This window comes from Corvus kubaryi, unplaced genomic scaffold, assembly GCF_017639235.1.
Source record: "Corvus kubaryi isolate FWS band 111438036 unplaced genomic scaffold, C.kubaryi_AGA036_p1.0 37236, whole genome shotgun sequence".
NCBI lineage: Eukaryota > Metazoa > Chordata > Aves > Passeriformes > Corvidae > Corvus > Corvus kubaryi.
This window is the reverse complement of record NW_024581067.1, coordinates 1,028,295-1,052,868: the sequence shown is the minus strand read 5'-3', so window position 1 is coordinate 1,052,868 and position 24,574 is coordinate 1,028,295. Positions and strand designations below refer to the sequence as shown.

General features: G+C 40.2%; 1 protein-coding gene across 2 annotated transcripts in view; it reads right to left on the bottom strand.

Annotated features, from left to right (window-relative positions):
- EDIL3 (EGF like repeats and discoidin domains 3) overlaps nt 1–24,574 on the bottom strand; it is a 234,104-nt gene that overhangs the window by 31,750 nt on the left and 177,780 nt on the right. For both annotated transcript variants that reach the window (XM_042023048.1, XM_042023047.1), the window contains 3 exons: nt 21,191–21,346; nt 19,976–20,120; nt 14,313–14,497 (listed from right to left, as the gene is read on the bottom strand). In XM_042023048.1, coding sequence (XP_041878982.1) covers nt 14,313–14,497; nt 19,976–20,120; nt 21,191–21,346 — 486 coding nt within the window. The remainder of the gene's footprint in view (nt 1–14,312; nt 14,498–19,975; nt 20,121–21,190; nt 21,347–24,574) is intronic.

Sequence of the window (24,574 nt, the reverse complement as noted above, 5' to 3'; positions counted from 1 at the left end):
GCTTGTTCTTTGTTGGGCGGACAAATTCTCATTTCCATACCAGTTTCCTGGTGCTTCTTGTGCTCCCTGTAATGTTCCCTCATAGCAACTGCAGCAGTGCCAAAAATTCAGGGTTTCCTTACCACTTCTTAGCCTAAATCACCCATTTCTGTTACTTGCTGAAAGCTTCAGCTAACACAAAGAGCTTTCGCCTCAGAGTGCAAAATCCTTCACCCTCTGCACAAGCAAGAGACTCCTGTGAGTTCTCACAGCAAAAATTGAGGCTCTTGTTGCACTTAGATTTTAAATCCGCTAGCATTTATAGTGGAGAGAGCCAGTTATGGTCCATGCCTTTGTTGCTTATTCATCAATGTGCCAAAACCATGTTTGGATGTTACAGTAAATTAAGCTTTTTGTACATATATTGCTATCAGCACCTTGTCTGTCCTCCAGTTATGTATTTAAACCAGGCTGAAAACCATTGTCATCTGTATAAATCAAAACAGCTGTCAGTACTTTTAAAATCTGACTGATTATTAGTAACCCTCCAAAATTCTTCTTTGATAAACTATTTCCTGAGCATTTACACAGTAATTTTCAATGCCTTCATGAAGTGTAAACTCCCCTGTGCAATTTTACTACATAGCAGAAAGAAGATTGTGAGGGTCACTTGACACTAACATGCATAATGGTAATTTAAGAGGTTAGAAATCCTCATAATGAAACAACTATTATTAGGTTATAACACAAAATGTGTCATTCTCCTGGCTACCTGCTTATTTGCCATGTAGGTGATTCATTCCACGGCGAAGGTATGTCAGCCATAAAATGGGAAACGCTGCTTGAGAGTGCTTGAGATGAAAAACGCAGGGACCGAAAGAGGAATGCATGCACACAGAGGATTTATAAGATGTGAGGAGGCTCCTTGGCAGACACCAGGTACTTATCACCCTCCTTGTCCACCTGCCAGTGCCTGAGGGGGCTTTTCAGCTCAGTGATAGGGATGAAACCAGCAGATCTGCTGAAAGCAGAGCCCAAGCACTTCATGTTATCTGTCCACACGATCGGGATGTCCTTAGTTCCAGCTCCCAGGATTTTCTCATTTCCTAAGGGCTGACTGGAAAAGGCTTGTGTTAACTTCAGGGGATGCTGGCACTATACCATCTGCAGCATTGAAATTGTTGTGGAGGGATATATTTCGGATTATTAGCCCAATTAATACTGAAAAAAGATCAGTTGGATAACTGTATAAAAATTAGTTCAACTAAAAATACTGCATGACAAATTTGCGTAGACCTTTTCTTTGGTTAAAAGTAGGCTCCTAATCAAAGGTAACCATGCCAGCTCAGCAGTGTCTGAAGGACTCAGACCAGAGGGAACAGGGTGTTTATTTTTTTCTCCCAGAGAGGCATCTCAGGTAAGTGGTGATTTCTCTCTGCCTCTCTTTAGAGGCTAGAGAGGTGGAGTGCCAGTGACTTGCTTATATATTTGCCTAAGGAGGTTTAGGAAAAATGCAGACACACCTGTGCACAGTAAAGAATCAAATCAAAGCTCTCTTTTCACAGGAAACATCCCATTGTAAACCAGAGCAACAGGATATGATTCTGCAGAAATGAACCTGAAAGCTCTATAAAGCTAGAGTGGCATCCATAAATTACTCTTTTGGCTTTTTGGCAGTTATACAAGCTCAGTGGAATAAACTGTTTTGATTGTCAGGCTACCCAGGCTCACAGAAATCTTAAAAAAAGGAACAAAAACACCCAACTCCCCCCCAAAAAACCCCACAAAAAACCCCCCCTAAAAAAACTAAACAAAAGAAGCACATCCAAAAGGGAAAATATATTCATATATAGATATATATTTATATATATACACACATAGATATATATTTATATATATACACACACACGCACATGCACACAGAAAGGCATTTTTCATTCGTTTTCAGCTAAGGGAATTCCTTGAGCCTCATGTGCTCTGTCCATTTAGTAATTTCCAATGGATTTGTTCCTGTACTGGATGACATCATGTCCTGTCTCCCCTTGGACTCAAATCTCCTTCTCACAGCCACAAAATCATTTGTCAGTTTCTCTGGTCCTGCTGTTTGTAAAACCACCCCCTAAAACCTGACTGTTGATATCCTCTGGTTCCTGTTGTATGTCCTAGCAGTGTCTGATTATTCCCTAATGGGAGTACAGAGAAGAAAAGGAGGTGCAGAAAGCATAAAATTTCTGAATCCTATGTTCATAGAGTCTATAAGCAGCTGCTGGTATGGACTATCACTACTATAAAGAGCTCTTAGTGTGAATATATTTCTTTCATTTGTATAAACCTGCTGCCTGCTACTACCCTGTGTCACCATTTAATTAATATATTGTGAAAAATGCTCCATTCTGTATACCAAAGCCACTTTTCTGTACTTTTCTCTGACTTTTTCTGGTTATGGTACCTACAGAGAACTTAGAAGATTTGGCTCAAATTGAAAACAAGCCCATATCTGAACATGCATTAGCTGGCTACTTTTACCTCTGCTTCAATAGGGCATTGTTTATCCTGGATATTGACTTTTCTGTAAAAAAAAAAACCAAAAAACAAAAAAACTCCAGCATTTTGTATAATATGTCAGTTAATGGCAGTTCTTGAGCTGTAAAAGCCCTCCTAAATAGCTCCTACAACAATGTGGTCCCAAAGCTGGTGTCATAAACTAATTGATACAAGGAGCAGAACTGCCTGCCTTTTTGTGCTAATCCCTGCTACGTGGCAATTAAAATCAAGCGCAGTTCAGTGAAGAGATCTGTGTTTTAACATCAACGCCCTTTCAGAGCCATGGCATCGAGTTTCTTTTTATGCTCTTCCCTTTAATCTGTGAAATAATGCAACGACACAACACAAAGTGACAGATGATCAAATTGTCCAGAAAGCTCCTTGCAGAGTCCCTATTTCAGTTTTAAAGACCACATTGCCTAAATGGCATAAAGTGCCATGCTAAAATGAGATTTACAGGTCTCTGGAAAACTGGGGAGCAGATTAAATTTGAATAATTAATTTTAATGTTTTCATTTATTTTCTTCTGCATTAAAGTTTAACTTGCTTATATCTTTTATATGCAAGAAATAAAATCTAATTCCCAGGATTCAATTCTCATTTCAGCCAAAATGAAACGGAAAGGCTCGTGCAGTGTGGGAGGACTGCAATGTAAATTGATTTGCCACAATTTCCTCCTTCTGAGTGACATACCATAATAGATGACAGATTTTTTTTTTTTAATCACAGAGCTAGATGCTACTGAACATGACAGCACTTATTTACAATTGCTCCATTTACCCCAGAATGCCATTATTCCACTTGAAATTTAACTTTTCAGAGGGTCAGAAAATTGCAACACTGTGGTCCTTCACCACCCATCCTCTCTTGCTCTAATAGAAGGTGTCATTATTGTTTCATTAGAACTAAAACCAGATAACTTTTTATGACATTTTTTCCAGTGGAGTGCTATGCAGTCAGAAAATTGAAAAAAATCATAGTGGAAAAAAGGTGCATCTGCAGAGATAAAACGTGACTCAGACATACAAAATTCTCAGAAGACCCTTCCTATGTTCTCTTGTATTTTGTCTATGATGTATATTTTAAGTGGAAAATTACATTAAAATTACAAAAAAGAAAATCATGTTGCTCATATTTACAGGGTCGTATTCCCTTGGCAACACAAAATTACATACAGTAGGATGGGGAATAAAGAAAATAATGGGAATAATGTTAAGACTCTCTAATAACAAACCCCAAATACCTCTTAAATTCTCATAAAACAGAGATTTAATTTTTACTATCAAAAGACTTTCTAGGACTCTGAATTGTTGCTGTGAACCTTGGAAAACAAGACTTCTGAGCTCCTCTCAAATAAAAAACAACCCTTCTGGTGTGTTGTGGAAAGCAGAGCGAATGCTACAGTGGCCCTGCAATTTATATGTACATGTGCGTATGTTTGGGGGCAAGTGAAAAGAATAAAAGGTTTGGTGGCAGATGCTGAGAAAAATGGTTAAGAAGTAATAACTAAAGGTGTTTTAAGGCAGTTCTGAGGTTTGTTTTGAGTCAAGTGGTCCTCCCAGTGCGGGGAGATCTGCACAGAAGGTACAGCCAGGCTTGCCCAAGGAGCAGAATGAATCTGTCAATTGGTTTTCAGTCACTGCACAACTCTGTCCTGACAGACAGGCTCCCATCACCTCCTTTGGGTCTGGCTCGCCTTCTCCTGATGTGTGACCCAACATGTGAACTCCTGCTGAGGCGCAGAATTCCTCACCTGTGGCTGAGGTTCACCCCACTCACTGTGCAAGCATGAGGATGCAACTCATGCACAGAAAAAATTGTGGTGTTTTGAGAGATCCTGCTGGGGTGGAGGAGGAACCTCAGCAAGAGGCTCTGAAAACAACAAGGCTTTCTTCACTGAATCATGGAATGGTTTGGGCTGGAAAGGGCCTTGAAGATCCTCTAGTTCCACCAGTACCACCCCTGCCGTGGGCAGGGACACCTCCCACTGTCCCAGGCTGCTCCCAGCCCCAATATCCAGCCTGGCCTTGGACACTCCAGGGATCCAGGGGCAGCCCCAGCTGCTCTGGGCACCCTGTGCCAGGGCCTGCCCACCCTGCCAGGGAACAATTCCTGCCCAATCTCCCATCCAGCCCTGCCCCCTGGCACTGGGAAGCCATTCCCTGTGTCCTGTCCCTCCAGCCCTTGGCAATTGTCTCTCTCCAGGTTTCCTGCAGCTCCTTCAGGCCCTGCAAGGCCCCAGTGAGGTCAGCCCAGAGCTTCTCCTCTGCAGGCTGAACAAGCCCAGCTCTGGCAGCCTTTCCTCCCAGCAGAGCTGCTCCATCCCTCTGCTCATCCTGGTGCCTGCCCTGGCCTGGCTGCAGCAGCTCCAGCTCCTTCCTGAGCTGGGCCCAGGGCTGGGGCAGCTCTGCAGGTGGGGGCTCAGCTGAGGGGGCAGAGGGGCAGAATCCCCCCTGCCCTGCTGCCCACGCTGGGGCCCAGCCCAGTCTGTGATGGACCCAGGCTTCTACTGGAGCCTTCATGGAGGCACCCATGGTTTGCACATCCAGCTGATCAGTGAGGTTTATATTCTCAGCATCATCACTTAAGGCAGCTAGTGAGTCAAATAAACACCCTCGAAAAACCTCTTCCTTTTATTCTTTCGATCCATTAAACTGCATCAGCTAAAGTTGTCTGCCACCTCTCTCTCAAAAAAAGAAGAAAAAAGACAATCTTAGCTTCTCCTCCAACTTGCTGTTGAGGCTTCTAAAAGTTGAGGATGGTCAGGATTCTATAGCAAAGCCCAAAATTGAACCCACAGTGTTTTTCTATCTTGTGCTACAGCAGCAGTGTTTGAGGTAGTGCAGCCAAAGCATAAACAAGACAAACCGAAGAACATCTCAAAGTCAAAAAAAATAAATTCAGATAAAGGAATGTGCAGGGAGGGTCTGTTCCAATATTTATAAATACCATGTCAAGCCTTTGGATTTCTGATGCTGCCAAAGGGAGGTCATTAACCATCTGCAGTGAGGTCTTTAAGTGATATTCTGATAGTTTTCTTCTTAATAATTCTTAGCTGAAAACAGTGTTGGTGTGTTGTAACTCTCATTACCTCCTAGCACAGATGACCAATTAAGATGGGTCTAAATATTTCTACTTTTGTCATTGGAAAAATACAGATCTGTGTTTTCTTTAAGGAGGTGTTTTCACTAGCTATATATAGAATTAATTTCTAATTGTGAAAATACTTTTCTGCTTAATTATACAACAAAGAAAGGATGGCTTGAAATAGGATTAATATATCTTGTAGTTAATTAAACATGAAGCTTCTAAGGAGATCACTCCAGCAACAAAAGCAATTAAGGCTTGGTTATGTATAGTACATAATTAAGCAGGAAGTTCTTGTAATCCCAAGGACTAACTTTCCAAGCTTGTACTGCTTTAAAATAACCTATTTCCTGGCTTATTTTACAGAAAACTATCAAATGTAAGTATAAGCACTGTCAGCTCAGGTATCTTCTCAGCACTGTCCTAATGTCATAAATGAATTACAACATTAAAAATCATGTCTCCATTCTGAAAAAAAAAAGTCTCTATTGATATCTTTATGCCTGTTGAGTAAATGAGTAGATAGAGACACGGCCCCAAAAAAACCAGTGAGGACATTCTGATGAAAGCCTGTTATGATACTTTATATTACAAGTCTCAAGGTGCTCTTGAACAAGACCCAGATAATTGGGGAAATGTTTAGTTGCAGTATTTCCTTGTCTGCAGTGATCTCCCTTTTAAAGTCTCTTCTGTGCTAAGATTTTTCTTTAACGTCATGTTTTCTGACAGGGAAACTGCTCGTGCTTTACTTGAGGAGCAAGCGGGATGAATGTTATTAAGCAGAGTGCAAAGAGGGTCTTGCACAGCACATTGCTGTAGAGACACACCTGACTTAACATGGAAATCAAAAAACAAAAGCCAAATATTCTGCTGGGATCAACATTTGACTCATGAGGAGGGTGTTATTAGGGAAAAATACATGATGAAACCAATGACTAGGTTAAGATTCAGAAACTGCTGGAGAAATGCTTTGATCTGCCTTCTGTGATGCTTTAATATGCTGAGATATGACTATTTCATTTTCTGCTTACTGCTAGGTAATTGCCAGCCCGGTTTCAAGCACATTTCCCCCTCCTCTGAAGAAAGATGCAAGATCGTTTGCTGCCTTCGAATTTAGATTAATTTGAAGTTCCTTTTCCACCACTCCTTCTTTATGTTTGTGTCTCAATTTCATTATTTACTTAGCTAAAAAGAGACAATCTCTGTTCCTCGTTTGACAAGATATGAATCAATCTGTTTCTGTGTTCTTTATGCAGGAAATGGAATACAAAAAATGAATAGCAGATTTTGAACAGAAATGTTCCGAAGTCAACTAGAATCTCACAATAAATCTTCACTGTGCTTTCAAAGTGGCATGAAAAGAATGCAAAATTGAGTCTTATTCAGAGAAGAATAGGTTTTCTTGACCCCCGTATATTTTACTCATGAGATCCTGACAGATACATGAAGAAAATATTAAGTATCTTGCTTAGTCAAGAAATAATATTTGGGAAAATATGTGCAGGGCTAATAAAAATATCACATCCCACTTAATAAAGCACCAAGTTCTTGGAAAACTGAATTAGGCTCAGTTCCACTCCATTCTTTCATCATGTTCTGCCTTTTGTCTCATCTGTATTTGCTTCAGGTATTTTTTGCTACTTAAAGATAGTTGACCTTGACAAGGTTGCTTCACTTCTCTCCATCACCTGTGTTTTATCATCCTTTTTTCTTGTCAAGACTCAAAATATTGTAGGGCAACAACTGTGACCAGCTCTGCTTGAGTAAAAAGCTAATTCAGGGGTAGCTACAAAAACAACGTACGCTTTTATTAGGAAAAAGTGGATACTTTGGAACACTGCCATGAAAGACAAGGGCACAAATAAGAAACACATTTGGACCCTTAATTTCTGTATTCCTACCTAGACAATTGTGTAGCTATTTTCTTTTTTTTAAGGGAGGGCAAGGAAAATATGCCTCTGCTTCACAGATAGAGAGAGAACATTACCTCAAGCCAGCGGAAATGATAGCTTGGTAAAACAGGCAGGAATTTAAAACAATGAAAAACGAACAACTTTCCATTAAAATTTCATGTATTGCATTTTCAGAAGGTGCTGCTATTCAAGTAACACCAACACTTCCACTGTAAACACACAGCAACAAAAAACTGCTTCAGACTCAGATCCTCTGTAGATCAAAATTCACAACAACCGGGCGGTTTTTGCTTACACTCCCAGATTTTTTGAAGCAAGATCAAAACCTGTTATTGTAATAGGAAATGGGTCGTTACTCAATTTAACTTTCGTCTGCAGGGGAGTGATACTCACAGAAAAACTGCAAGTCAGTGAGGGAACAGGCAGTACTTTCTTGCAGTGCTTTAGAGCTATACAGGATTCCACTGCTTAGGGAAATTTCCCAAGTAATTTTTATTAGTGATAATGAATTTGTTGTGTGTCAAAGACAGGCTCTGGAGCACTGGCTTAACCCCATAGTTTTTACTGAAGGCTTAACAGAGAGAGTGGGGAATATAATTCAGGGAACATAGTAGGACTTTGTGAAACACAATATTTTTCTCCTATAAAATCTTACCCATTGCTAATTTACAGATTAGACAGGGGTTTTGCTCCTGTTCATGGTTTAATAGTTTAGGAGTTTCAGTGGTGGTGCTGGATTGATGGTTGGTCTTGTTGATCTTAAAAGTCGCTTCCAACCTTGATGATTCTATGATTCTATGATGAAGGCGACATCACACAGATTTTTATCACAGAATATAATCATGCTGTGTCTGTCTGATACCTATTTTCTGGACAACTGGCAAAAAAGAGCTCCAGTACTCTGTCTGTCCTTCTAATAATCTCCCTGTATTTTGCCAGAGTAAAATCAATGATTCTGCAGAGGCTTCAGACTTTCCTACCCAAATGATAGAATACAGCTTAAATAAAGCATCTAAAAGGCAAAATAAACCAAGATTTTATGCTGCCTTATTTAATTTCTAGGCTTAAATTCAATTACTACTATAAACATTTCCATAAAATGAATTGCAGAAGAAAGCTTTGCAAAGTCAAAAGCAATTTAGGAAGGGCAATGCTGAAATGCGCAATTTAGTAACATTATTAATGTGAATAATGCATTTAATTTGAAATTCTTTAGGGAAAAAACTGAGTTAGAGTGTGACCCCTGGAATGGACATCAAATACTGCTGGAAGATAACTCTGAGTAGGAAAACAAGGCATAGCTCCTAATACCATTTCTGTAAGATATGTGTTTGTTAGCACTGTTAAAAACAGATGGGCAACATACGTAGACAAAAAAAAAAAGAATAAACAAAAAAGTAAAAAAAGGCTTTTGTTCATTTTGCCATCTTGAGTTACACACTGTCCTAAAAGCAAATAGTGACCATCTAGTTGCAATACTAAGTCTACAGTTTATGGGCAATTGAAGAAGTGAATAAAGTGACCTGTTTAACATTCTAGCCTAGGCAATGCAAAGTCAGTAAATTCAACAGTGTGCAATTTAGAAGTGGGCATCAGTCTTTATCTGCTTTTGTCTTTGACTAAATCACTCAGAGCTCTTTGTCCATTACTACCTTATCCTACCACTGGCTGCTTGTTTGCAGGAAAATTTATCTACAGCAAGTGTCTGGCTAAGTATGGGAAAGATCTATGTTAATAACTTACTCCCAACCTGCCTTGAGGTGCTGCTGCATCCTGTCAGCTACCAGGCTGCATGAACAGAATATCACACTGTGAAGCTGCTCATGGAGGTAGGCACCAGAACTAGGAGGTGACAAACCTCAGTGTCCAAATTAAGTCCTTCAAGTAGAAGTGACAGCTGCCAGAAAAGAAAGAGATGATTTTGCGTTGGAAAGATAAAATGGTAGATACTGACTGTAAATATGATTTTGTATCCTGGTAAAAAGCTCAAAAAAAAGGACAATCTCCACACAACTTTTGTTTTGCTGCCTGAAACCTGAGAACTTTAGAATTGTGAGAAATTCTAGTAAAAAAAAGCCAGCACCATTTTTTCATCTGGAGAACTAGACATCACTGCAGTTGCTGTTCCTGTAAAGAGCATAGATTCCTTTCGTGGCCTGGTGGTGACAGCCATGGTTTATTGCACCTGAGAAATACAGGTGTCCTCTGTCTATAAAGTGATGTATCTCAGTTCACAGCTCCTACGCAACACCCTGTCTTTCCAAGACCAGCCTCAACGCATGGCTTAGCAATCCAACCCTTCCAGAAGTCATGCAATTTCCTCATTATGTCAATTACCAGATTGGTCCTAAACGAACATTTCATCCTATTCCAATTTTGCATCTTCCAGGCCCTTATTTAATTAAGATGTTGTTAAGCATTTTCTGCTTGTCTCTTGTTGTTTTTTTTTTTTCCCCCCACAGTGTGGGTGTTAAAACAATTAAACTGGAGGCCGGACATAAACCTCTTATTTGGCTACTTAACCAGCACTGGTATTAATATATGCTTTGCTAATGACACAAATTGTCAAAAGACAATTAAACAATCCACACAATTTCCTCCTTATGAGTTGTTGAACAGCTTTCCAGATGAGTTGTTGAATCACTAAGGTATAGTGATTTCCTATCTTGAAAGATTCTACAGAATTCATTGCAAAAAAACAGAATAATGCATCAAAAAAAGGGGAAAAAGAGTCAGGTGCAGTAACAGACAAGACAAGAAGCAAACACCACGTGAGAGAGTAAAAAACATTCCTCATTTTTTAGTGGCAGATGAATGCCGTCATTGAAACCAGCTCAGCTAGCCAATATGAGATGAAAAATAGTGTTCTCTTCCCATATTAAAAAAAGGGAAGGAGTCACCTCATGTAACTTTCCTCATTTAAAAATTCCTCTTATAATTCAAGCTAACTGTCCATATTTCTCTGTGGCTGGCACAGTAAGGACACATTTCCACTTCTGCAAACTACTCTCTAAAAAAGAGTAGAATCTGGGTTTGGCTTAGCTTTCACACAACTCTTTAATTTGATCACTTGGAAGCTTAAACACGGCAAATAAATGCTAGAAAATGAACATAAGTAGATCTTATGATGGCATGATAGAGATGGGTTTTGTATGTGTGTAACAAAAAGAGGATAATCATTTGGAATGCAATTTTGCCTTTGTTTTCAAACAAGAGTCATTTTGACGTGAAAAAGATGGTTGTGCATTAAACTGAAAGAATAATTTGACTGCAGAGCTGAGACAAACGTGTTCTAATGGCGTTGATAAAAAAATCTTAGTAATATTGTCTAATACTGGAGATAAGTTTGGCAGGAATATACCCAACCCAAACCCTACCCAAATCTATTACACCACTGGCAATCATCACATTTTTAAAACATGCAGGTATAACTGTCACTCTGCCAGTTTCCCAGCAATCTGTTTATCACCAGCTGCTTTTTCTCTAATAGTGCTTAGCTGATTCCACAATCAGCAGGAGAAACATTGTAATATGACATTGCTGTTGCCTTCAAAAAGCCCAACACATCATCAGTTTTAAGAAAAAATGCTGACAATACCTCGGTATGATTGCAAAGTTAGGACTAGGACAACACACAAAACAATTTGTGCAAAGGGGATGGCTGAGCAGGGAGGAGAAAGCTCCAGGTGTTTGGAGACACCAAATAAAGTGACATGCCAGAATTTAATTAACAGTAAGTAAAGAAAAGGGAATTTAAGCTGCTGCCCTCATTTCACAATTCATAACAGCAGAAAATTAGTAGTAGAGGGGGCATGTATTTTGAGGAAAATGGTAATTCTTTTGAATGCTAGCCTCAGCTAGGAAAATGAGATATGGAGTGGTGAAAACCTATTTACAAGAGCATTCTCCAAGCATCTGAAACATCAATTGCACTTCTTTTCAGTAATCTTTACAGCCTCAGTGCCTCACTTGGGGCATAAGGCAGGAAGTTGTCTATGACATCCTTTAATGCCAAATAAGTGAAGAAATGGGAAGTGGGGTGACCAAATGGAAAAGCAATCCTGGATTGTGTCCAGAAAGAGCCTAAGTGCTCCAAAAACTTGCAGCATCCTCTTTAAGGGAATGACAAGAGTATCTTTGAGGAGTCATGTGGGAAATTCAGCCCCAAGTTAATGACTGAGCTAGAAAAGTCCAGTTTTGGTCATCTCATTTATTTAAGTTTCCCTCCATGTAAAAAAAAAAAAAACCCAAAACATTTCTTGATCACTGATGGTGGTGGTTGGTGTAAATAAATGTTATTTGTGGAACCCAGAGCTTCTAGAGTCTAAATCACAGCAGATTTTCAACAACTGCAGCATGAATAGGGTGAATATACTTTTTCTACCTGAAAATGCACAGCCTGTGCCCAGAGACACAAAATACTTCATATTCCTAAATTACGGGTGCAGCAATCCAAAACTCTTTAAAACAAAGAGCTTAATTGTTAGCAGCTGCATTTCAGAATGCACAGAAGATTCAGGGTTATCCTTTTCGAGAGAAAACGAGGAGAACCATCCCAGCTCCCGACAGAGAAGAATTTATCTCTAGGGTTCATCCAAAAGTGCAAGTAGCATTTGATGCATGATGCAAACATCAGCTCTCAGCAAGCATTATCACAGCAAGTGCTCTGAGACGGATTTCAGCACACCAGCTCTTAAACTGTTGATAGCAACGGTGTTTAGGCAAGAACATCCCGAAACAACATTCGGTCAGATCAGATCTGTTCAAGTCATCCACACACCCCAACAATAACCCTAAAGGGCAGACAGCAGGTTTCCCCCCAGTTTTGCAGGCTTCCTCATGAAAATTAGAAAACATAAGAAAGGCATGTGGAGAACATTCAAAAGGCACGGACAGTAAACATGTTATGTATGATATTGGTAAGCCAGCTACTTTAGCAAATGAGCTTTTAGCTACTGAGCTAAATGTCTGACTTTAAGCCCATTTCAGGGTACCACGGAGTCACTCTGGGCCTAATGCTTTGTGGAATGGCTGAGGGAGTAGGGCATCCAGACACATTTGCTTTCACATCCTTTTCCTTACAAATGTGTTTTGACTACACTCTGTGAGAGCAGCAGCGATGATAAATTTTTCAGTCAATGTGTTATAAGGCTTCAATATAACACTCTGTGTTTTAAGGAATAAAAAAACCCCACAAAAACCCACAGAGAACTACCAGCAGAGAACAAAAATGAATGCATGAATTTGAATGATACATATGTCTCTGTTACAGAATCATTACCTATACCTGAAGCATGTGAGAGCATCTCAACTCGTGGCCTGAATTCAGAATAACCAGCCTGTAGCAGAAGCTAATGACCACTTTAAGCACTGAAAAAACAAGTTGATTTAATGCCTTTTGGTTTTTGGTTTTGGTGTTTTGTTTTTTTTTTCCCCAAACATGAAATGTTAGGATTGTTTTTTGAGAACGTATCATTATGTGAATGATTTTCAGGAAAAGGTACACTTTCAATTTTGTTTTGACCAGACAATAAAAGTTATTCCTTGTAGGTCAAGGACTTGCAGAGACTGTGCAAGTGGTCAGATTAAATTTGCAGGTTCAGGTAAATTCTAATGTAGAAAACTCACCACAGCATGAAAAATTTGAGAATGTAAGGATTAACTATGCAGCCCCTTGCCATTTGTGGTTAATTAAAAATCCACTGTCATCCACAGGAGCAAGAACATGCAACAGGAAATTTCTGTGGAGTCTCTGCACACCCTTGGTTTCACTGATGGGGCTAAAATATGACGCAACTACCTCTATTTCCTGTGGAGAAACATTTTCATCTGCTTCTCCACCATAAAACACAGCAATAAAATGTTCATCCTCTCCAGAAGTTACTAACTGCTGTTCCAACAAGCTCCTCTAAAAAAAAATTCCAGGATTTTCAGCTACTCCAAAGTTAAATAGATAGGTCAATTTCTCCTTTTTTACTGGAAGTGTGTAAACTTGGCAGAAAAACCAGTAGTCGTATTCCTAACTTGCATAGCAACTGTAGGCAAAAAGGCTAATATGTCATAATATATATGTAGAGGGATTGCAGGGGGTTAGTAGCCACGTCTAGCGCTGTCGAGGTTTCCCACTGATAGCTGCACTGCAAAGTGGCAGCTGACTGAAAACACTGCTATTTCCAGCAGTTCAAAATATGTAAATGTGTCAGTGGCCAGTCAAACAGGCTTCCACGCTGGTGATTTGTTACAATCTCTCACATTAGTGACTTGTATAAATCACCCCTGGGCTGAAAACAACCCCTGTGCACAGGTTCATAATGAATTCAGGTGCTGAATCAGTCCTGCCGGCTCCAGAGTCCTGTCAGAAGGTAATTTTGGGCAGCCTCAATTAGACAAAGATAATTTCTACGCGTGGGATTTGCTAAGGTGCACAGAGCTGAAAGTAAATATGCTTTTCCAGGGAGCCTTGGAAGGATAGGAGGGAGGAAAATAAACTCATCTCTCTCACCAGATGAGGAGAATTCAGTGAAACAGATCTGCAACTACCTTTTTTTTCATTAAGAAGGGAAAACCAGGGCTAGTGGAGGCATCCTCGAGCAGAGTTTTCTGCAACTGTGATAACAAAGACATGAAGATCTGTTGGGCTTTCAGAGCTTCATCATTTACCTGCGTCAGAGTTAGGATGGTTACACTCAGAAACAGAAGATTATGAGTACAAAACCAAACCAGAGAACCGTCTCCATGCCTGAAACACAAAGAAGGCAAACACCTGGGAAAATGCACGTGAAACTTTACCTGCAACCACTGTGACTGGTCATTGTGGCCAGAGGTCCAAGCATTAACTTTGCCTTGCTTGTCCAGCCGGGCTTTCCGGGGCTCCCAAGCGAACATGTCCATGTTGAGCGTACGGAAAACGCTGGAGGCAGTGATCTGGAAGTCCTGAATGTGTCCTGATTTCATCCCCAGGGGCTCAGAGCAACCTGGAACAGCAGGGCAAGATCAGTGGCACTCCCTGCTTATCTCTGCTAGGGGTTTAGGTTTTCTGTAATGGCAAAGAAAACCTGCGATACTTGAAGAAAAATATTTAATCAAGACTACTGATGAAAGAACTTGAAAACAAATAAATGAAAAATAGTCAATTCAAGGCACTTTGTCTCAACAATTGCTTGAGTGAGTCAAAATCAAGATAGAGAATTCAACATGTTTTATCCTGGCATAAATTTATGAAGCAAAACAAAATGAAAAGATGACTTTTGTCTGTGCTTATCTTATTTTTATTTTCTTGTCCTGCACGAAAATATTGTTCCCCCTGTTCACTATGATTTTCCTCATGCATTTGTGCCACCTCACATCAACCATGTGTTTCCTTTCTGAAGAAACATTAATTTTTCTAGAAGCCACTGCTGAAGTAAAATGTTAAAACGCACTGAGCTCTTTTGGGTAAAAATCCAGAAAGCCCAAAACCCCACTGAAGGAGGGGGACACTGCAGGAAAACAATTGTGAAGGAGGGAGAATAGTAGGAGGATATCACTTAGGACAAATCAATAGTTAATGGCTTATTTGTTTGTGGACATCCCACACCATTGAGTTATTTTGACTGTAGAAAAGATAGCTCTTGGGCTTCTCCCTTCTCTGTTCTGCATGAAAAAGGATAAATATAAAAATTGATAAGTGAGTCTGTTTTCCTCTGCCTTGCTGTTGTATGCTGGGAATGTGGAAGGTACATTTGGATGCAAAAGGGGGAAGAAACAAGCTGAGACAGGAGAGACACCCTTCAGCAGCAGCACTGAAACAGGACTGGAAACCAAAGAAGGCAGATGAGCTGCATGGTTTTAAGATTTAACCAAAAAAAAAAAAAAAATCAGAAGAAGAAAGGCAAATGGCTGAGAGAGAGAAGGCTGCTAAGAGGACAGGAAAGGTGGATGTTGGCTGGTGCAGGGGAGTGATGCTTGAAAGTTGAGGTAAAGTGAAAGACGGAAAAGATGGAGATGGGAACATAAAAAAAGAAGCTGTTTTCTCATTTCCTTCCTGTCCCAGCAGTCAAAAACCTGCATATGTGCAGTTATTCTAAAGTTTTCACTTCACAAATTCAAGGAACTGACCCAATAGCTGGCTTGACTCTGCTAAATCACCAATAATATTTTAACACACCCATAATTAATTGAGCATGCCCAGGATGCAACATGGCTTGGCAAGGATTGCACCATCCCTGCAAGTGCACAGAACCTTTGCTTCCTGTCTCCTTGACACAGGTTTTCCAGCTGACACCGAGCTGGTTCCTATCAGGGAAACATCTGACGAGCCACAGGCTGTGCTCTGCTGAGCACAGGGGCAGCTCGTGGTGGAGCCGTGCCTGCTGAGACCACGACCCTGCTCAGCTGGTGGCTCCTGGCAGAGGTGGCCACTTCAATCACCTTCAAAGTTTTCAACTTCTTTTTCACTTTATTTGAGCCAGTTATCAAAGCTGGTTCTCTCTGACTTAAAAGTCTATTTCCCTCACAGTGTGTTCACCCATGTTTAAAGACCCGATTCTTTATTTTTTTAAATTTTTTTTTTAGTTTCTTTGGCATTACAAGCAAAGACCTTTTTGTCAGATTCTGTGTTCTATTCCTCTCATAGGATTAATGCACAGAATTAACTGGAATTATTAAAGATTCAATCAGGAAGGTAAGACCACAGGGCCTTTGTGGGGGGCTAGCAGCAGGAGTAAACATGCATTACCAGACACACATAATAATGCTAACAACATGATCTTTAAAGCAGTATCTCCTGTATTTAAAATTTGAATATTGACATGCTTCATGTTAAATTAAAAAACCCAAACTAATGAAAAACCAAGAGAAAATAGAGTTAACTTCTGAAAAAACCCAGTCTTTCAGATCTGATTCTCAGTGCACAAATGGAAATCGCACAGCCTTGTCTGTAGAATGGACTCATTCAAAAACACAACAAAACAGTTTTCCTGGGAGTGGGAGGGAGCAATTGATAGTAGAAGTAAGAGAGACTAATCTGCTGCTTTGGAGAAGGACTTTGCTAATTATTATATTCTGAAGCATCACTCAGGGATCACAAGGACTATCAGCAAGAATGTTTCATCCAAGGAATCTGAAGGAGGCTCCTGACACAAAACCATGGGTTGTCAGAGCTGTGATTCAGTGCTGGCCCAATCCATCAAAACCAGTTCTATCATTTTTGAGTATAATTATTGATTTATGAAACAACAGCTGTGCCTGCCCCTGTGCCTGTGCATGCGTGCATGAATTAATGGTATTTTACACTCACCTGCCTTCGCCACTGCCCCAAAGGGGGTGGGAAGACAGTTGCTGCAGGTAGCAGGAGAGAGCGAGGAGAGCAATGAGAATCTGAAGAGGCAAACATGATGCACATGGGTGGCAGGACGATGTCTTGGTGCTGTGTCACAGAGAGCAGCCACAGGAGATGGTGACTGTTTGGATGACTGAGCCATAACCCACAGCACAAAGGCAGGGTCATCAAACCAGCACAGAACTCTGTGTCTGCCTATCCCTCATGGGTGTGTGTTTATAATAATGCTTATGTCTCCTTGAAACATCTCTGCACAGCACTGTAGCTTTAAATCTCCTTTTCAGTGTCCCTGTGAAAGGGTTTGATTTCCACTTTCATTTTTACAACCTGTTAAAGTCAGAGATAGCTGATGCAGACATGGCTACACCCAGTGGAGCATCTTAGGCTGGAATGTTTGAGATGCTTCCAACATCTCTATCTGTGATAAATTATACCTGATACCTCTGTATCTTTAAATCTGACTAGGTATAAGTTTGCAGGACTTTAGTCTACCTCAGTGAAGCAGGACTAGGGTAAAAATGGGAAAGAGTGGGGATTAGCACCTGAAAAATGGAACTTTACAAAGGTTATTCTCTGTTGACTCTCCAGAGGGCAGAATCTTTCACTTTTCAGTCTGCACCCTACACCATGCCCCTCATCTACCTCTTCTTTCGACAAAGCTCAAACTCTCAAAGAAAATATTCAAAATCCAATGTAGCAAAGGCAAACCCATGGATCTGCAGGTGAAGGTCTGCATGAACGTTGTCTTGGACAAAGATTTGTGTAGTATTGGCAAAAGCAGCATATGCCAATTATTTGAGGGAAAAGGTGATTTTGTTTTTATTCATACTGAGATTTTTTTTGTTTCTAAAAACCGAGAGATTTTAAATTTCTCCTCATATTCATGAATCATAGAATGCTTTGGGTTCAGAGTGATCACCTGGTTTCAAATCTAATTCCACCCCCATTGCCATGGGCAAGGAGGGACACCTTTCACTAAACCTTGATGCTTGAAGTCCCATCCAACCTGGCCTATAAATAACAAATATAGGATTCCTTTCCAGATTACATAGTTCTCAGGACAAACGAGGAAACGGGAAACTGTCTTTAACTGCAGGTGTGCTAAAGTCCCCGTGTGTCAGTTTTGTGTGAAAGGTGCCTGTAGGGGCTGTTAGCATAAAGAAATAGGTACCAGGGAACGACAATTACACACTCTGAGTGAGTCTCACAGGGATGTTCGCATTCTGGGGGCCAGCATCCCTCTGCAGGAATTGAGACACCCCAAACACCAAGAGCTGGCTGGGCTGGTGCACAGGCACCAGAAAACATGACTGTCAGCAGGATATGGCAGGGGCTGCCTGCAAGGAGGTAGATGCTGGAGCACATGAGTGAGCTCCATGAGTAAGTGACACTATTGTGTGAACACTGATCTGTTAAAAACAACAGCTTGATGTTGCTATTAATAACAGCTTAATGAATAAAGGCATTCTAATAAACAGTAGCTGTGAGCTGTTTCTCCCCTCACATCAATATTGTGTGAAGGGAAGGGAGTTGAGGGTACAAAGGTGTGCAAAACATGGATAAGGCAGGAACACAGGGCCATGGAAATTAATGCCTAATTTATTGATGGTTGACTCCACTGACATTGATCGTGGTTTTCAATAAGACCTGACTGTGGGTCCTGGTAAGTAAAGCTATTTATGAGACTAAAGCAGATTGCATTGAACATTGTGCTGAAGTTTGTCCTAAGAAAGGGTTAGCTTTTATGATTATCTGATCCTGCAAGTCTCTCTCTGTTCATCACTCATTCTCTTCTCTAGCACCAGGGCTTGTTAGAGAAGCCAGACCTCTCAAAGTGCTTTTCCACCCAAGACAGACCACCTGGAATTAAGAGCGAATTAGTCTGTGTAATTATACCTTTCTTTCGGTAAGGTTGAAATTGTTCTGCTGAGCCTCGGCCGTCCACAGTTTTAAGAAATGATGACCTTGACACTGTTAATGAATTCACTTCACTAGCTTTCACAGTTCTTTGAGCAAAACAATTCCTAGTCATTCTGGCAAGGATTTGCTCTAAATTGTGGTTCCAGAAGTGGAAGACTTAAAAAAAAAAAAAAAAAAAAAAAATCTAATAGACCAAAGCGGCTAGACAGGAATTTCTATTTACTCTTAAACCTATCTATATTGGAAAAGGGCTACACCTAGATTAATGCATTAACTTTTCATTTCAGAATCTGGTTTTGATGTCACTCGAGGACTGAGAATTATTTAACTCCAGCTGTTTGGATGTATCACTCGTGAACTGGATGGCTATTGTTTGTAGAGTGAACAGGCAGCTACATAAAAATCACTCTTAAATGAATCAGTGGAGTGCTCCTGCCAGTGAAAGGTTTATCTCTTGAAAAAGGATAAAAAATTTACATGCTTTACTGAATTTGTAAGGGAGCACAGTTCTTGTAGAAGGTGGCTAGAGGTCAGGCTTTACATTTCAGAGCCATAATACAAATCTGAGGAGGGTTTATATTGGCTCCACTTGTTCATTTACTTTTTGCTACAAGACAGTTTCCCTGCATCTGCTAAACCCAGAAAACAAATCCAAACTGAAATCTCGATTAAAGCAACCCAACCAAATTGCATCTTATTGGAGTGGTCCTCGGTAGCGGGGAAAGCAGCCTCGTCCCTCTGAGAATGCCACACAGCACAGGAGTGGTGTCACTCCACAGTCAGGAGGAATTACCCAAATCAGGTGTGACAATTGCCATGGGTCCACAGCAGTGCACAGCCAGCTCTGGGGCTCTGACCATTTTCAGATCTTGGGTTAGACTCCCTGCCTTGTAGTCGGCTCAGGGCAGTATATTACTAGTCCACACAGCCATCAAAACTTTTCAAGGCTGACCGCTTGGAGATTATCACACAGAGGAAAAGTTAACAAGTGTTATTATGTTGATACCACACTACGTTCCTACTATTCCTGTCCCACTGCGAGTGACCATGGCCACTTAGCTTGGCCAAGTGTTGCTCATTTTATAACTGAGATAAAAAGATGTGAGTGACTGGATAAACTCCGGCTGGCCAACCGCATCTCACGGGGGAACAAAACGCGTGCGGTCGGGAGCCACTGGGGAGGGTGGGGGGCTGGAGGCTGTGGAAATCCCACCTGTGAGCTCGCAGCCCAGCAGCTCCATCCTGAGGGTGCAGTGCCTCCTGCACACCTGGGGATACAGCCTCACGTACTGGGCCTTGATGGGCGGTGTGAAGGAGTTGGCGTACGGGGTGTTGTTGTCCACGTTCCCACGGAACACCTGCAGGGAAGCAAGGTTTGCACAAAAAAATGTGTCAGGAGGATGGCTGGAGTTCCGTGTCTCCAAAGTATCTGCATTGTTCTGACTGTCCACGTGAGGTTTACCACAAATAGCATCTGTTTTAGCACTTCCAGTGCCCAATACAAGTTTTCCAACAGGATGTCCTGCCTTTGTGGACAAGTGGCAAGTTTTCCACCTGTGCCGAACTGAGGTCTCTGTCTGGTCACTCTCAGAAACTGAAGCTCCTAATGCAACTAAATTATGCCTTCTTTTCTTGATTAATGTGTAAAATAGCCCCAGTTCAATTTAGCCTGCAATTATTGGCGCTGACTGATGTTTATTTTTTTCCCCTCTGCCTCAAGAACCTGATCCAGCTCCCACTGAAGTGCACTGTAACCCTCCCATCGATCACAGGGGGGAAGTATTAAACCCATCAGCATTCTTCTATTCACTTGTCACTCTAACTATCCTTGTACTGTGTTTCCCCCCTCATTATGCACCTCCTCACACAGCATTTTAATTCCCTAATACAGAAACTACATCTAATGCAGCACAGTGCCTTAGTTCTGTGCAAACTTACACAGTAAAGGGAATTTTTTGCCGCTCTGTGTGCACAGCTCCATCAAAAATAAGTGGTAACTATAAACTGTAAACACACACACCCCGCTGGATGATACTGTTTGTGCAGCACAGAGATTAACACTGATGAATGGGCTCTGTGTTTCCAAGGGTTAACGCTAACCTGCCAATGTAATAAAACTAAATTGAAAACACAGTAATGAGTAATTACTGGTAAACTAATTAATATGAAAATCAGTTAAGTGTAATAAACAGGATTATTCTATCTTGGGGAAATAATATTTATGCAACCATCAATTAAAGTATAAGGAATTCTTACCAGAGAGAAAATGCAAATTTGGTTTGATTTTTTTTTTCAGAGAAAAATAGTAAAAGTGAAATCATACTGCCAGGCAATGAGGCTTAAATAGCAGGGACATCTCATACTTCTGAAGGCAGCTAAACCTCAAGATGTATTCAGACATTCAGACATTAAGGTAACTTAATCTTACCATGTCTTCCTTTGTGCCTTTTACTTTGTACATTGTCCACGACTTCCCATCATTACTGTATGCAATTTTATAAGATTTTACATATTCTGGACTTCCAATCCTCTTGGCACCTTGAGTTATAACTCCAGTGACTCGCATCTTCTTCTGCAGGTTTATCTGAAATAACGGCACACTGTTAATCTGAGGGGCACAATCCTTGATTCCTTCGATTGCCTCTTTTTTTCTTAAATGAGACGAAAAAACATAGCTGTAGCATTTAAATGACTGCTTTTACATTTGAATTAATTCTTTTGATCTTTCATGAATTTTATGTGCAAGTGCATATAATGAATGAAAAACATTGAACCAAAAGACTGGACTATGCTTATTTCCTGTAAGTATGCACACATATATACATGTATTTTGGATATTCAGAATATTACTGAGATATTGCTTAATTTTGGCATACAGGGTCACTCCTGCATATTTCCTGCCTGAAAGGAAAAAGTAACCCGGTGATAATTTACCAAAGGCTATATCTTCAGTTCTGTTAGAAACCAATTTGCAATACCATACAAAAGATCCTAAGTTAGCTTCAAGTAAAACTTCTAAGTGGAACTAAAACTACATGGAAGTTCTGAGAGCAAAGAAATAAGACTTTTTCTTGACTCTCACTGAACATTCATATATCTAGAGATCAAGGCTGAAATGCTAATCCTAAAGCAGTCAATAGCAAAATATCAATCAGCGGATATGAACATTCCCCGTGTGCTTGTCTGAGCTGAACGCAACACCTTGAAGTACAAAATGAAGGTGTTCAGAGTGAACAAATTCAGCATTACTCCAGCAGCCTTAATTCTGCCTCCTTTATTCACCTGTGGCATGGGGAAGCCAACAGTGTTCTCTGAAATCTCAGAGTGTGATATTCAAACCCAACAGTGCTGGCACTGTCAGCCTCGTCCCTGGGACGAAGTCAATCACGACTCAGTCTGTGGCAGCTGCACTCCCACCCTCTCAGCTGAAATCTGTGACTTTTGCACCAAATGAAGCTCAGCAAAGAGCTGTCACACTGTGAGAGCTGCATGGAGGTGCAGGCAGATGTACAGTGCAAAGAAATAGTAGAGAGCAAACAACTGGGACAGGGTAAATAATACGTTACACTGCATTATCACTTGTCTCCTCCAAATGAGGCTTATCTCTGCTCCCCAGTTGCTGGAGCTGACCCAGTGCAGTCCCCACTGTTTGCAACAGCAGCCCCAGCACAGGTATGGGAGGACTCAGAGGCAGATCTGCTGTCCAAATACCTTAATTGCTTTATTCTTTATGGTGTGGCCTGGAGACTTTCTCCCCCTTGGTAATAAAATCTAACCTCTGTGAAGGATGTAAGGTGATCAGACTTCAATGTTTCAAGATATCTCTGTGTGCACAATAGGAAACCTCTGGTTTCTTTCTCCAAAATATAGATTTTTTTTTTTTTTTTTTTAATGAGCTATTTCTCTGCTACTTTTCTGGAATAGTTGGTTTTTGGTGTAGTTTTACCATAGCTCTCCCTATAAGACATTAAAAAACACTCACACACCTTCAGATTAACAATGTGTGTTTTTAAGGTTTAGACCTATTGAGAGAGGAGAAGCCTCCTGTAAAAACACCAGATTTTTACAGGATCTTTTCCACAAATACCAGGAAAGCTCAGGAACATTTGCAATTCCAGTGGGGAGAGTGGACTCACAACAGGAATTCAGACAGGTATAAATTATAAGAGATTCATGCCTTTTTGCAGCCTTGGAAAATTTTCCTCAATTCCTGGTCCCCCAGAGGGGAAAACAAAACTAAATAAATATGTTATATTTGTAACAGGACAGTTCCAGAAACTGCTATTACTCCCATAACTACATTAAAAATGTAGTTAACATGGAAGAGTATCCAGTTAAAGATTTCTGTAAGTCTCTTATGAGTATTTCATTCTCTATGTGGAATTTCAGAATATTAATTAACAGGCAAGTAAACCAATTTTCCATGTATTTACAAAATTGCTAATAATAAGGAGAATACCCTCTGCAAAACCAAATTAGAAAGCACAGTGAAATAGAAACAGACATTGATTATTTGCTGACTGGTAGCATCTTCACATTTCACTGCATGGGAAAAGGAACGTATAATGCAGCACCAAATAAATTCTGTTTGATCCAGCGATGCATATAAGTAATGTTTTTTCAGCTTAATTACAAATTTTTTCTTTTTCCAGGTAATAATCTTGTGGAGGGGTTTTTTTGGATGAGAATTTATGGGGATTTTTCTTCCCTGTTTTCTCGCAAAGAATAATTTTTGATGAAACCATGGCTTTAATGACTGGATGTCCTCTTCATCTTTGCAGAATCTTTCCTTTTAGAGCACTTGTTGATCAGTATCCATCCTCTGAGTCACAAGCTGAGCTTTTTTTTAAGCAGCATTGAACTTGATACAACACAAGAAATAAAACCAGGCTGCCTTGTTTTCCAAGGTCTACATATCCTGTCAAAGTTTGCAAAAAAACCCAGTGAAGTGGGAAAAAAAATGCTTTCATATGCCCATGGTTTGCTTATATAGAAATCCCCCCTGGGCTAATGTCATGCCTTTCAGTAAATATGGATACACCAGGAATTAATTTTCCCATTGTATATTTGGGTTCCTTTATGTGTTTTCAACTTTTCACGTTAGATCTTAGCAAAAATTGAAAAGATTACAACTTTAGCAATGGCTATAACGAAGGAGGTGCTGAAATTATTCCTATTTAATATACTTCAGTAGGAAGCTGTGGAGAAATGTGAAATACATCTTTTAGCACTGAAAGCTTTTTCAAACATGTTTTTCTGTGGCAATTGTGAGGAAAAACAGCTCAGGAAGCTCTGCTTCACGGATTCAGACCCAGGACAGAAAGTTACGCATTTTAATTATATGGGTGGTCGTGTTTTGAAGGAAAGAGATGAAAGTCACCAGCATAAGAGCAAAAGAATAAATATCTTATTTAAAAAGGTAACGGATTCATTTATTAAGGATCCCTTATCACTATCTAGACGAACTGGAAAAAATCAAGGATGAAAGAAGATCAATAGCCTTTTGAGGGATTTACCCCAGTAATTTAAGTAATAAGGCAAGGTAAGAGCCTTGTAAGAAGATACTGGCATAGACATTTGAGAAATCTATTTACAGAAAGAGAAGGAGAGAAAGAGAGAAAGAGAGAAAGAGAGAAAGAGAGAAAGAGAGAAGGAGAGAAAGAGAGAAAGAGAGAAAGCGTGAAAGAAAGAAAGAAAGAAAGAGAGAAGAAAGAAAGAAAGAAAGAGAAAGAAAGAAAGAAAGAAAGAAAGAAAGAAAGAAAGAAAGAAAGAAAGAAAGAAAGAAAGAAAGAAAAAGAAAGAAAGAAAGAAG